Source organism: Peromyscus leucopus, chromosome 4, assembly GCF_004664715.2.
Source record: "Peromyscus leucopus breed LL Stock chromosome 4, UCI_PerLeu_2.1, whole genome shotgun sequence".
Taxonomy (NCBI): Eukaryota; Metazoa; Chordata; class Mammalia; order Rodentia; family Cricetidae; genus Peromyscus; species Peromyscus leucopus.
This window is the reverse complement of record NC_051066.1, coordinates 14,396,643-14,410,481: the sequence shown is the minus strand read 5'-3', so window position 1 is coordinate 14,410,481 and position 13,839 is coordinate 14,396,643. Positions and strand designations below refer to the sequence as shown.

Below are 13,839 nucleotides of genomic sequence, written 5' to 3'. Positions count from 1 at the left end.
TGTTTAACTGACTGGAGTCACGAGTTTGTGTTCCCACTTACAGGAAGGTCCAGGTGGGGTACCTATGCAGGGATAGGACAGTGAAGTGGCCTCCCTCCCAGGCAGGGGCCAGGCCATCTGGGAACAAGCAGACATTCTCTGGTGGTGAAGCTCAGCCCTGTCCTCAGCAGCAGGAGGTCAGAAGCCAGGTGTCAGGGGACACAGCTCAGGGCAGCCATGGACAGATGGAGGGCAGAGGTGTGAAGGGAAGCCTGGCCCTCCCCCCCTGCCCTAAGTGCCACCTCCCTGCCCCTGAGTCACTCATCTCCCCAGGGTCCTTTGTGAGCACAGCTCTTGGTGGTGCAGACATGGCAGGACATTGTGTGTCTTTCTTCATCTGTAGGTGACAATGAGTTGATATTCATCAGATCCCAACAACAACAACCTTCCACTTCCATGATGGATGTGGATTTGGCCATGATAGAAGGGCAGGAGGGATGTGGCCAGTGCCAAGTGGGCACACATCCCTGGCCATGGGGGATATAAAGGGCACCCTGTGAGGATGCGGAGCAGACATTCCCCAGGTGACCTGCCTTGTGTGAGAGCCCAGCGACTGGAGATGAAGAACCTCCTGATCTTCTTGCTTCTGGGGCTGGTGGCTGTCCTGAAGGCCCAGGAAGTCCCATCGGATGACCAGGAGGAGGTGAGGAGGGGAGGGGAGGTAGGATGAAGGCACAACCCTGGTTGGTGCTGGAAGGCTTGTTCAAGAGGTGTCCTTGAAGACCGAAGTCCACCCTTGCACCCCAGCATGAGATGGTCAGATCAGGGACTCTGCTGTTTCACCAGCAGATGGAGCCTCTGCAGGAGGACAGGCCTGGAGCGGGGGAGTAGGTTTTGGACATGGACCTTTGTTCATGAGACTTGGGGTACCAGAAGGCTCTGTAAGGTGGGATCTTCAGGACAGAGGATTTACCCAGTGCTGAGTTCCAGACCTCTGAGGGTGTGTACTTAGAAGGCAGGCAGCTTCTTCTTTCCCTGGGCCAGAGAACCCAAGCGGTGGGCTCTCTGTCTAGTGGGCGTGTGTGGGGATGTGTGGTGCCAGCTCTCTTCAGAGCTGCAGCCTGGGCTCTGGAATGTCTGTTCGGGCTCTGGGCTCAGGTACTGGAGTCTGGGGAGAATAAGAAACAGGCTGGGTGTGTTCAGGACTCTGTCGTCCGCAGCTTTCTGGAACCTGGCACATAAAGGCCTTGGTATGTGACAAGAACCATACAGAGAGGGAGGGCCCCAAGAAAGTGTTCCCTATGACGGTGACAGCCCTGGAAGGTGGGGACTTGGAGGTCGAGATAACATTCTGGTGAGTGTCCCTGCCAAGTCTCTGCTGTCGGCTTCCCGTTCTCCATTCTTATTTTGGTGTTGGTGATGGAATGCCCCTGCCTTTGAGGAGCCATGGCGCCAGGCAGTACTCTAAATCTTGGGCAGGGCTGATGTGAAATTTTGGGGTCACCTGGTCAGGGCTGATACACCTGGTAAGCTGATCATGGCTCCTGTTTTACAGGAAGAAGGGTCAGTGTCACAAGAAGAAAATTGTGATGCACAAAACTGACGAGCCCAGAAAATACACTGCCTGTGAGTCCTCTGTGGCCCAGGGTCTTTTGCAGGGGTGATTTCCTGCATGGAGGGTTCCTGCCTTGTTTATCTCCCAGTATGGTCATCCACTCACATTCCATGTACCAGACACTAGAGGTCGTGGGTTAGTCCACCCCAGGTACTGACTGACTGTGTTCTGTGCCCCCCCCATCTCCCACACACACTCCCCCCCACACCTCCATTTTAGCTCTCGACCCAATGCTAAGTACAGGAAAGCAGGGCAGGGAGGTCCTCAGGCCTGGAGCCAACCTCAGCCCTCACTTCCTCTGGAATCTTAGCAGGTCCTGGCAATGTCCTGGGAAATGGCTTCTGTCTAATTATGGAGATCACAGAGAAACAAGAGCTGGACTGGCTGGGTCTCCTGGGAGACCACAAGTGTTCCAGAGCATTCCTTTGAAAAACCTCTAAAAGTTTTTCTAAGAACTGCAATGTTAAGAGATATTTCTCTGTTCACCTGTAGTCAAGGGCAACAAGGTCATCTATATTCAGGAGCTTTCTGTGAAGGACCACTACATCTTCTACTGTGAAGGACAGCGTCATGGGAAGTCACATCGCATGGGGAAACTCGTGGGTAAGGAACCACAGAGATGCCATGTCCTGTCCATGGTCTCTGCTTCTAATAGCCATAAGAAGGGCAGTAGCCACACCAGGCACTGGAAACTGGGAAGCCTCAGGGTGCTGCCCAGGAGGTACCTAAAATCCAAAGTGTAAAATGGGCCAGCAGGGAAGGGACCCGGCTCATGGGACCTTTGGAGGCCTGAGCACTCAGGAGGTTCCCACCCCCTGGAGCTGGCCAATGTTATTTCCAGGGGTCTTAGGTAACTGCTGGTCAATATGAAGGTGATTAATCTGGTAAGAGCCTTGATGTGTCCAAGGTCAGGGGACAGCCCCTGTATCTGTGTCTTAGTTAGGGTTTCCATTGCTGTGAAGAGACACCATGACCATGGCAACTTTTTTTTTTTTTTTTGAGACAGGGTTTCTCTGTGTAGCTTTGGAGCCTTTCCTGGAACTCACTCTGTAGCCCAGGCTGGCCTTGAACTCACAGAGATCCACCTGCCTCTGCCTCCTGAGTGCTGGGATTAAAGGTGTGCACCACCACCACCCAGCTGCATGGCAACTCTTATAAAGGAAAACATTTGGTGGCTTATAGTTGAGGGGTTCAGTTCATTATCATCATGGTAGGACATGACAGCAGGCAGGCAGACACAGAGCTGGAGAAGGAGCTGAGAGTCCTACATCTTGACTTGCAAGCAACAGGAAGTGGTCTGGGACACTGGGCATGACTTGAGCATATATGAGACCTCAAAGCCCACTGCCACAGAGACACACTTCCTCCAACAAGACCACACCTACTCCAACAAAGCCACACCTCCTAATAGTGCCACTCCCTATGAGCTTATGGGGCCTAATTACATTCAAAGGGCCGCATTCTGAGATCCGGGGCTCTTACTGGTTTGGGGAGTGACCCTGAAAGCTTCTTAAGGTTTACAAAGAGCCCCCTGGATCACTGGGTGTCTGGGAGTCCCCAGCCCAGAGCTGCTTGTCCATGGCCAGGGTCCGCTTCCCTCTCCTCCTGACTGCTCCAGGTTGACAGGCCCAGTGCTGGTCAGTGCTCTTGACCTTCACCACTGGTTCCCTCCAGAGCTCTGCATCACTACTGCCCTGCTCACCTGGCCCTCTCCCCACAGGGAGAAACCCTGAGGAAAACCCAGAGGCCTTGGAAGAATTTAAGAAATTTGTACAGGGCAAGGGACTACGACAGGAAAACATCTTGGTGCCTGAGCAGAGGGGTGAGAGCGGGACTGCCCACGATGCCCCTCCCCACCACCTCGTTTCTCCTGAGAGCACCCTGTCTCTGTGCCTCTATGCCTCCGGGCACCTTATGTGTTTGTGTTGCCACTCTGTTGCTCATGGGTTTTTTCCTCCCACAAATCCCACTGTCTGTCCATCCCCACCCCCCCAAGGGCACCCGAGCCCAGCTCCAAGGTTTGGTTGTGGAAGGGTCTGAGCTGCAGGTGTGATGGGGCCCTTACCCTGGGCTCCTTCTCACCCCTGGCCTTTTCTTGGTTTCTGCAGATCAGTGCATCCCTGAGAGTGACTAGGGTAAGTGGCCTTCTGGGAGGATTATGTGCTTTGCTCCTTATCTCATCCACTTGGGCAGAAATGGTCTCCTCGAGAAGTGATCCCTAGTATATTCCCTGGGCTCTGCCCTTTGCACCGTTATATCCCCCTACCTCCCACACCCAGGGACACTTGGATATTTGACAGATCATGGGTGTGAGAGACAGGATCACTCTTGTGACTGTGGCCGCGGAGCAATGACTGCACAAATGCTTCAGAATAGAACACTTCTGTCCAGCACCTGCCACTCACCTCTGTTCTTTTTGCCACGGCAGCCGATCATGGATGCACTTGCTGGTCTTGCTCCAACATCAACACAGTTCTGAGACATCCTTGGACCTCCCCTCCCCTGGACCACTTTCCCCACCATCACTGCTGAACTTCCCTGCTACCTCAGCTCCACCCATCCCCAATACCAGCTTACTCCTAATAAAATATCTCAGCATCATTCTGGCTCAGTCTGTCTGTAAAGGCATCGGATGCCTAAAAGCTTTGACAGAGTAGAGCCTTGTGGATGTTGAGGAAGATTTTGGGCTCAGCAAAAGCTAGTTCCTGAAGAGCATGAACTATATTTTAGTCAGGGTTCTCTATAGAAACAGACATAACAGAATGAAACTCTCCCATCTATATCTATATCTATATCTATATCTATATCTATATCTATATCTATATCTATATCTATCTATCTATATCTATATCTATATCTATCTATCTATATATATATATATATATAACAAAACAGGACCAACTATTCCAACATGGCTGTTTTCTGATGGAAAATCCAAGAATCTAGTAGTTGTTCAGTCCATGAAGCTGGATGTCTCAACTAGTCTTCAGTATATGCCAGAATCCTGAAAAGAAGGCTCTAATACCAGTGAAGAAATGGACTTACTGGCAAGGGCAAGCAGGCAAAAAGCAAGTACTCCATTCTTCCACGTCCTTTATATAGGCTGCCACCAGAAGGTATGACCCAGATTTAAGGTGGATCATCTCACACTAAAAGATCTGGATTTAGGCGAGATCTTCCCATTTCAAATAATTCAGTTAAGAAAAATCCCTCACAGGTGTATCCAGTAGCTTGGGTTTAGTAGTCAAGTTGACAAGCAATAGCCATCACAACCATTCTGTAGGGACATCCTCAAGGCCCAACTGATTAGCTGTCATGGGCCATAAGACTATGCAGCAGATGACAACTGATAATCATAAGGTCAACCCACCAGATGAATAACTCTCTGATGGAGGAATCTCGTCAAGCAAGGCTTATGAGGTCACAGGCTGCTATGGATTCTGGTTGCTTCGGTCTGTAATTTTCTCATGTGCCACCAGGTTTCTCCCTTAAAACAGCTATGGGTGTTTCCCCTCACTGCCTGTGTATTTATCTTGTGAATATATTCCATCTACTGGGCTCACATATATCTGTGGATAATCAGGAAGATGATTTTTCTTCATCTGTATAATTTTGATGAATAGAAATAATACTAGAATATACTTTCATAGCCAGGCCTTTGTCTCAGAGTAAATTCAAAGTAAACTAGTTGTCCTTGCAAATGAATGTACAAGGAAGGACAAATTCCCAAGTGTCTGTTTGTTTAACCAAGGTCATGCACAAAGTAAATTTAGTGGACATAATTCCCTGCAGCAGTAGGCCCTGTGCACAAACTCAGTTTTATGATACAAGACTCAAAGTTCAGCCAACTAACTGTTTATTGTTCAGGTCCTGAAATTACACAGGTAGCAGAATAGCAATTAATCTGGGGTTACAGGCAGGATAGGACAATATATTTTTAGATTTGGGATGCTTTTAAGGTCACTTCCCTCAGGGAAGAGCTGGGCCCTGGGTGCTACATGCCTCCCACCCTCACTTTACAGGGAGTCTGGCTGACAGCCAAGCATTGCCATGTTTACTTATCATGCCTGGTCAGCTTGACAACCCTATCCTGAGAGAAACTGTGTGATTTCTATGTGTTACCATCATGGCTCTGCTTCTTATTGTTTGTTTACTCGAGAAGTGAAATGTGACCCTCAAAATGTAACTCATTTATTGTCCAGAGTTTTTCTGTTGGATAGAGATATATAGTTGTGTGGAGCCAGAGAGATTTTCAGACAGACATTTTTTAAGATAAAGTAAAAAGGAAAGTTAGCATCAGTATGCATGTGTTTCTTTTCCCAATACCCCTCAGATAGAAAAGTTTAGTTCTCACTGACATTGTGGATTTTTTTTTTTTTGCAAACCTTGAGTGCAGTCTTAGAGCAGGATCTCCTAAAATCAGGCACTGGCCCACATGGCTTATCCCACATGGGCTATTGAAGTCACTCATTATTATTGCAACTAGGTCTGTCTATCTGTCCCTCTGTGCTTGTTTTATGAAATTTGGCACACAAATATTTGCATCTTCTTTTTAAAGTTTTTATGTTATGTGTATGAGTGTTTGCCTGCCTGTATACATGCATGGTAGCCAAGGAGGCCAGAAGAGAGCATTGGATCCTCAAAGCTAGTGTTATAGATGATTGTGAACCATCACATGGGTGCTGGGAACCAAACCTGGGTACTCTGCAAGAGTAGTCAGTGCCCTTAACCACTGAGCATCTTTCCAGCCTCTTACTGAATCCTCTTTGTGGATTATTCCTGTTCTTAATATGCAGTGGCCTTGTCTATATATATATAACTAATTTTGGCTTGAGACTTACTTTGTCAGAAAGAGTAGAAACACTTCTTGTTTGGTTTTGCCTTCTATTTGCATGTATTATGATTTTCATCCTTTTACCTCCAGCCTGTGTGTGCTTGTCAGTGAGACATGTTTCTTGCTACAGCAATAGCCAGACCTTGTGTTTGTATTCATACTGCAGTTGGAGAGTTAAGACCCTTTACATTTCAGGTTCCTATTGAGTGGGATTTTCTGATTCCTTTAATTTTGTTATTCTTCTTTCTTTGTAAAAGATTTTTATTTTCAATTTTGTGTATTGTGGGCCTATGTGTGGCCATTTTCACACATGTGTGGGTACCTACAAAGGCAAGAAGGGAGTGTTGGATCCCCTGGAGATGGAGGAGTTACAGGCAGTTGTCAGCTGTCTAATGTGGGTGCTAGGAACAGAATGAGGGTCCTCTGCAAGAGCAGGACATATCTATAACTGCTGAGCCATCTCCTCAGTCTCAACTTCATTGTCTTTTTTTTTTTTTTGGTTTGAATATTATTGCTTGTTTTTTTCCCTTTCCATTTCCTAGCACAGGAGGTTTGTTAGTTTACTGTGTTGGACATAATGGATGGTTTCTTTCCTGGCTCTCCTTAGTTTACCCAGTCTTTTTATAAAGTTTGTTCTTATGCTCTTGAGATTGAGGCTGCCTATCTTCCTTCTCTGTATCTTCTGTAGTACATCCTGAGTGTTCGTGAATCGCTTTAGTGGTGCCTGTTTTGGAGTTTAGCCTGTTCTGGAGGGCCTATATTTCTTAATCTGTTTTAGAAGATAACAGTGCTGGATATAATGATCATGGTTAGCCGTATTTAAGGGTTTGGAATATATAGTTCCAGACTTCACTGGCTTTTAAGGCTTCTAATGAGAAGTTTGATGTTATTTTGATGGGTTTCCTTTTGTGAATTGGCATTTTTTCTTTCAGCTTTTAATGTTTTTTCTTTGCTCTGTTGACTTAGTATTTTAGCCACAATGTGTTGTGGTGAATTTCTTCTCTGACCACATCTATTTGAGATCATAAATACCTCCTGTGGTGGTTTGAAAGAAAATGGCCCCAAAAAGAGCAGCGCTATTAGAGACATGCCCTTGTTGGAAGAAGTGTGTCACTGGGGAGGTGGGCTTTGAGGTCTCCTATGCTAAAGCTATGCTCAGTGTCACAGTTCACTTCCTGTTGCATGTGCATCTGGATGTAGGGCTTTCAGCTCCTGCTCCAGCACCATGTCCTCCTGCATGCTGTCATGTCCCATCATGACGATAATGGACTAAATCTCTGAAACTGTAAGCCAGCCCCAATTAAATGTTTTCCTTTGTAAGAGTTGTGGTCCTGGTGCCTCTTTACAGCAACTGAAACTTAAACTATGACATCTCCTATGCCAGAATATACATTTATTTCCCTAACTTGGAAGAATTTTATGCTATGATTTCGTTACATTGATTTTCGATGCTGTTCATTTGTATTTCAGTTCCTTCTTTTTACTCTGTGGATTCTCAGTCTCTTGATCATGTCAGAGTTCTTCAGAAAGGTTGGCATGTATAGGAGGAGCACAGCCAGTTAACCTGATAAAACTGTAGCTGCCCTGTCCTGGGTAGTGTGCATAGACATGTGTGCTAGCTACTTCTCTCTGAGCCAACTCGGAGTCTGCCACTGCACCTGGTGATTGGTGACGTATGACCATCAGAATGCTGGGGGCCAATGAGAAAGAGACAACACAGCTAAGAGAGACTCCAGATACTAATGGGAAATCAGGAGGGGGTGTGTAGGTTGGCCCCATATCCACAATAAACAAGTCTGCAGCTTGATTCTCACCTGACTCCTGGTGTCTGTGTTGTTGACTCCGCACCTTCTCTCCCCCTCCCTCAAGGGATGTCCGGATAGAGCAATCTGTAAACAGCCATGCTTATTTATTTTTCCTTTATTTATATCTGGATGGGTGTTTCCTCAACCTTATTTTCAAGTCCTGAAGTTATTTCTCCTGGAAAAAGAAGATCTAGTTTATCAGTGATGATTTCTGCTGTGTTTTTGTCTGATTTATTTTTCATCTCCAGAATTACTGGTGTTTTTCATCACAGTCTGATTTTAATTTCTCACCCTTATTGTTGGCTTTCTAATCTAGGTTCTGGATTTATTTTCTTACTTCATTCATTTGCTTATTTGTACAGTGTTGAAAGCTACTGATCATTTTTGCAAGTAGAGTTTTGAATTGAGAGAGAGAGAGAGAGAGAGAGAGAGAGAGAGAGAGAGAGAAATCTGCTTATTAGTTGAAATGGATAACTCTTCAAGTTTTGTTTGGGGGTCTTGTTGGTGAGCACTCTTCTCTTGAGAGCTTAACTGCAAGTATTCCTCAAAGAGGAAAAAAGAACCTTGCCATGATAGCAGCAATAGGAAACTTTCTAGAAGTGCACCCAAACCAACTGAAGTCAATTACTGTTCTACCACCAACCACAGAAAAGAGAGTGGTTGCCCTTGTCACAGAGTAAGCTATGAAGATAAAATTTATTTAAGGTAAAAAGAGAACCTGTGATCGAATGAAGGAGGGCTGGGGCAGGGCTAGGAGGGTTAGAACACTTGCCCCAGAAGCCTAAGAATCTGAGTTCAAATCCCCAGAACACACTTATAAAAAATCAGATTAGTAGCACAGAGGTCTATAATCTCGGTGTTCCTATGGGGAGATGGAAGGTGGAGATAGATTCCCAGAAGCTTGTGGGCCAGCTAACTTGTTAGCCATATCAGAAACACTACAGAGAAACCCCATGTCACACAGGTTGGAGGCAAGGACACATACTCCACTCAAGGTTGTCCTCAAAACTCCAGACACTGTATATGTTCACACAACCACACACACACAATTTATACAAAAACAAATGGATGACAGACAGATAGATAAATAGATCATTATAGGTAGATAGATAAAAGAAGGAAGGAGAAAGTGCTATGAAGTAGGAGAGGAAAACCAGAAGAAATTAAAAATATCTTTTTATACCATAAAGTAAAATGCATAAATAAAATAAAATAAACATAAGAATTAAAAGGAAACCTTGTTAAAAAAATACGCACAGAGAAAGGATAAAACAAGGAAAATCAGAAAGGACAAAACAATTTTAATGACAAAAATAAGGGTGCCTTCTTGGATCCCTCACACCGGAATCTCGTGGGCAGAGCAGCAGTCTGTTGGTGTTGAGAAGTTCATCTTTCACACTGTCCGCTCCGTGCTGTGCCTGGATCCATCCCAGGGCAGTTATTTTACAGAGCTACCTTCACACTGGGAGCTTGCTTTTGTTGTGTGCCTGAAGCCACTAGAGGCGGTGGCCAGGCAAGTTCTCCCTTGCTCCAGACACTCCTGTTCGCACATCTGAAGTGGCTGATGTCAAAGCCACGTCATCTTCTGCGTACACTGTAGAGTGCGGGAGGGCAAAAGGGCACTGAGAGCTGTGGGGGAGACCAGTCGGCACTGAGAGCTGTGGGGGAGACCAGTCCGCACTCAGCACCCTCAGGGGAGACCAGTCCGCACTCAGCACCCTCAGGGGAGACCAGTCCGCACTCAGCACCCTCAGGAGGCCGAGGACGCCGCTGTGCTTTAGAAGTATACTTGATCCCACCCATGGAAAACCATGGAGAAGACTCAGATTCAGGGCTACAGGCCTTCAGAATTATCCTAAATTGACAGAAGATGGGGTGGGTGCCTGACAACCATGCCCTCCACAGCCTGAGCCTCTGACACCTGAACTTATCTACACATCCATGATCATTCACCCTCTTCAGAGCAACCTCACACACTATCCTCCTACCCAGGAGCTGAGTCGGGGTGCACCCTGCCCCCTGACTTTATGATGACTTCATGAACTGCAGACTTACCCAGTGGCTGGATGGCTGGTCTTCACCTTGCCCATCCGGCCTCCTCTGCCGCAAGGAGGCTTGGGGCTGGAGCTACAGACTGCTCCCTCACTTTTCACTGCCTAGCCCGGTTCTCCCTGCTTTCCAGCAATCAATCACTTACTTCTCTTGTGATTCCTGGGCCCTTCCTCCATTCCTCACAGCATCCCTCGGAGACAGCCTCTAATCTGTCATCTTGAACCCTGAGATACAAAAAACACAGACAGAGATAGGCAGAAAATACTCACTTGAGAGTGAACCTGGCTAAGAAATGTAGGCATAATGACAGAAATAGAACACTCTGGCTTTACCGTCTCCAAATCAGACCGGATGAGGCAACGATGAGTGAGTGATGGAGTTTCCGAGTCTGTTGTCTTCACTTTCCAAACTCTAATGACTGAAAGAACTGCCCGAGTTTGTGCTTGGCTCCACCGTGTGGTCAGGCTCAGAGGGACTGCCCATCTCCATAGTGGAAGCTCGTTTCTGCAGCGTGATTTGGGGGAAGTTATGTCATGCAGTTATTATGAAATAAGGCAGTTATTTCATGCAGGAGGATCTAAGGCTTCATCAAGGGGCTGGAGCCTCTAGAGACAGGCTGCCCATCTCCACAGGTGGGGCCATGTCTTAGCCTTCTCACCATAGGAGCTCAGGAAGGCCCTCTCTGTGAGATGCAGCAGGAACTTCTTTTTTGTTGGAGACCCATAAACCAAACACAGGCCACAAACTGAGTGCCATACAATATTCCTCATCAGCCACATCTAGGTAACTCACTGCTGACTCAGGACAGGAAGCTTCTGGACAATTCTCTCAGGAAGGAGGAGAAAACGGGGGTGCGGGGGAGGCATACAGAAATCTGGTGTCATATAATGTTGTCTGAGAAAACTTGTCCTGGGGGATGCAACACACGCCAGTTAAGAATCTCACGACAGACCAAAGTACAGACCACACCAAAGGCCAACTTGGTGAACCAAAGCGTTTTGTGGGATTACTTACAGGGGTGTGGGTGAGGGGTCACTTACAGGGTGCGGGTGAGGGGTCACTTACAGGAGTGTGGGTGGGGGGTCACTTACAGGAGTGTTGGTGAGGGGTCACTTACAGGAGTGTGGGTGGGGGGGTCACTTACAGGGGTGTGGGTGAGGGGTCACTTACAAGAGTGTGGGTGGGGGGTCACTTACAGGGGTGTGGGTGAAGGGTCACTTACAGGAGTGTGGGTGAGGGGTCACTTACAAGAAATGACTCAAAGACAGCTGCATCACCAAGACCCACCCCAGCAGGGTGACAGCTCACAAAAGCCGGGAACCTGGACACACTGCACAGCCTGCGGGAGGCTCAACAAACCATGTCCTTTCCAAGCGACTTGGTCTAAACCTCTTCCAAGTGTTGTAGAGTTTGAGATCATCAGGGAAAGACAATCAAACAAAATCTAAATTCCCAAGACAAACAACTTTGTTTTATTGATAGCAGCGTTGGGATAAGCAGCCTCCTTCACCAGCCTGAGAGCTGCCGCAGAAGGGAAAGACGGGCTGGAGTTTTTAGAGGCACAAACCACGATTGTCTCAACTCTGGGGATTTTCTGCTGCATGAGGCATTATCATGTTTTTGTTTGTTTTGTGAGCAAGCTGCTGTTAAGTGAGATTGCAGAAGCGGAATGAGGGTCTGGTTAATATTTCAGGATAACAGCTACGCAATAAAGGGACATTAGACAGGTGGCCCTGAGATCAGTCTCCTCTTCAGACTGCTGTTAAGCCTCAACTGCTGATGAGGGTTGACCTTGGGGTCGTGGTCTAGACATCCTGCAGTTAGCAACCCTTAGGCTAAGAATAAGGTCCTGCTGATTCCCAGCTTTTCTTTTTTACACAGAACTCAGTTTGAAACGGAGCTGGTTTTTAACCATTACACAGGCACCTCTGCCGGTTTCTGCTTCTTCCAGGACCTAGTCTGGTCTCAGAGTCTTCTTGGCAGCTTGGCTTGTCTGAGGACTCTTAGCTTTTATTGCTTACTCTGGCAGACAAGGGCCTAGAGCATCTGGTCAGTTTCATGGACTTCCTGAAGCGATTTGAGTTATTGAGCTATTTTGACCTGTCTACCTTCCTGTTTAAAGAGTTTCCCAGCAGGATGGAGTGTGTCGATCTCGGAGGAAACTGTTACATAACGTACGGTTCTTGGACAGCCCAGCACTTGAACCCAGGGCACTGGGACATCTGCGGAGGAAGGAGCCCTGATCCTGGGAGTGTCTCTGCGCTCCTGACCTCCCTGGCTCTGCTTTCACTCTCTGGACTCTGGGCCCCTCCATTCAAGAAGTCTCCACTTTTTGACAGCAAGAGAGACCCAGTGCCACTTCTCTGAGCTGCTCTGATTGCCCCTGAAGCTTCGAGGCTGTTCTGTACATCACAGTAAGGCGCTTCCATGGATCTCTTCGGCAGCTCCCTCTATCGCCCACACCCTGGCCACTCTGTGCTGTGAATATGGTGTGGGCAGACTAAGCTCCAGGAGCCCCCTTATTAAGGTGAGGGAGCGTCCAGTACCCCCTGAAAGGAATCTCAGGTTTCAATCCACAGATGCTAGGTGACTCTGAGCTCCAGTAGCTTGGGTCCTTTGCTCATTCTGTAGAATTAACCAGATATATTCTATGAAGTCATTCATAACATCACCCTTTCCTGCCTCTAGACAGAACCTGTAGGAATACCAAGGTCATTGCTCTCCCGTGGGCAACATGTTCTCTCTTCTCTATTTACCCACTCCTCTCTCTCCTCGTCTCTTCCTCTTCCCCTCCCCTTCTTTCTCCCTCTCCTACAAAAAGGAGACAGTGAGGCGAGCCCAAGCAGCGGTGTTTCTGGACTGTGGATGATGTGATGGGCTGCCTTTAGGATCCTTCCTCCAGGATTTCTCCACCGTGGTGGCTTGTGCACTCTCAGACTGTGAACCGAAATAAACGTTTTCTCCTGAAGCTGCCTCAGTCTGGGTATTTTTATCACAGAAACAGAAAAAGGAACTAAAACACAGGCTAAACTGAGGCAACCAACATGAAGGTGGCCCTGGGGATTCAGAACCTCCGGTGCAAGCACTGGAGCTTCTCCAGTCCTTCCCAGTCATCACCTGAGGCCTCTGCCAGGTGGTGAAGGCCTCAAGATACAGAGCTATGAGAGCAGTGAGCCAGACTGGACTGTGGAAAGACAGGGGGACACCTTTGTGCAACATCCTCACCCGGGAGAGCTCCTGGAAACTACATTCTCTTGAGAAGTTCAAAGATGGCTGGAGAGTACCACCGACACCAAGAACTGAAGGACAGTGGGACGAGTCTTGGCTGTCAAAGCTCAGACAGGTGATGAAACTCAGAGGCCTCACAGCGGCCCGGATGTTTGTGTCCACCTACCCTGCATGTGTTGAGAACTACCTCAAGGGGATGGGGTTAGGAGGCGGCCTGTCAGAGGGGCAGGCCTCCTAGGCAGAATTGGTGGTTTTAAACCAGCAGAGGGGACCAGGGTTCTTCCCTCCCACCCTGTAAGCACACAGTGGTTCACAGCCATCTGAGA

The 13,839-nt window shown here is 47.6% G+C and overlaps 1 protein-coding gene across 1 annotated transcript; it reads left to right on the top strand.

Moving 5' to 3' along the window:
* The first annotated feature begins 563 nt into the window (after positions 1 to 563).
* LOC114692848 (odorant-binding protein 2b-like) lies at positions 564 to 4,195 on the top strand. Its single transcript, XM_028868871.2, has 7 exons — positions 564 to 682; positions 1,200 to 1,333; positions 1,535 to 1,605; positions 2,087 to 2,197; positions 3,315 to 3,416; positions 3,703 to 3,729; positions 4,023 to 4,195. Exons 1-6 carry the CDS (start codon positions 599 to 601, stop codon positions 3,726 to 3,728), a joined length of 528 nt encoding a protein of 175 aa, XP_028724704.1. The 5' UTR covers positions 564 to 598; the 3' UTR covers position 3,729; positions 4,023 to 4,195.
* The last annotated feature ends 9,644 nt before the right edge of the window (positions 4,196 to 13,839 follow it).

Bases quoted from the DNA above. Each gene is read 5' to 3' on its own strand.
- LOC114692848 (XM_028868871.2), top strand. From the start codon at position 599: ATGAAGAACCTCCTGATCTTCTTGCTTCTGGGGCTGGTGGCTGTCCTG. The intron at 683-1,199 runs GTGAGGAGGGGA...TGTCGTCCGCAG, and splicing joins CATCGGATGACCAGGAGGAG to CTTTCTGGAACCTGGCACAT. The intron at 1,606-2,086 runs GTGAGTCCTCTG...GTTCACCTGTAG, and splicing joins GCCCAGAAAATACACTGCCT to TCAAGGGCAACAAGGTCATC.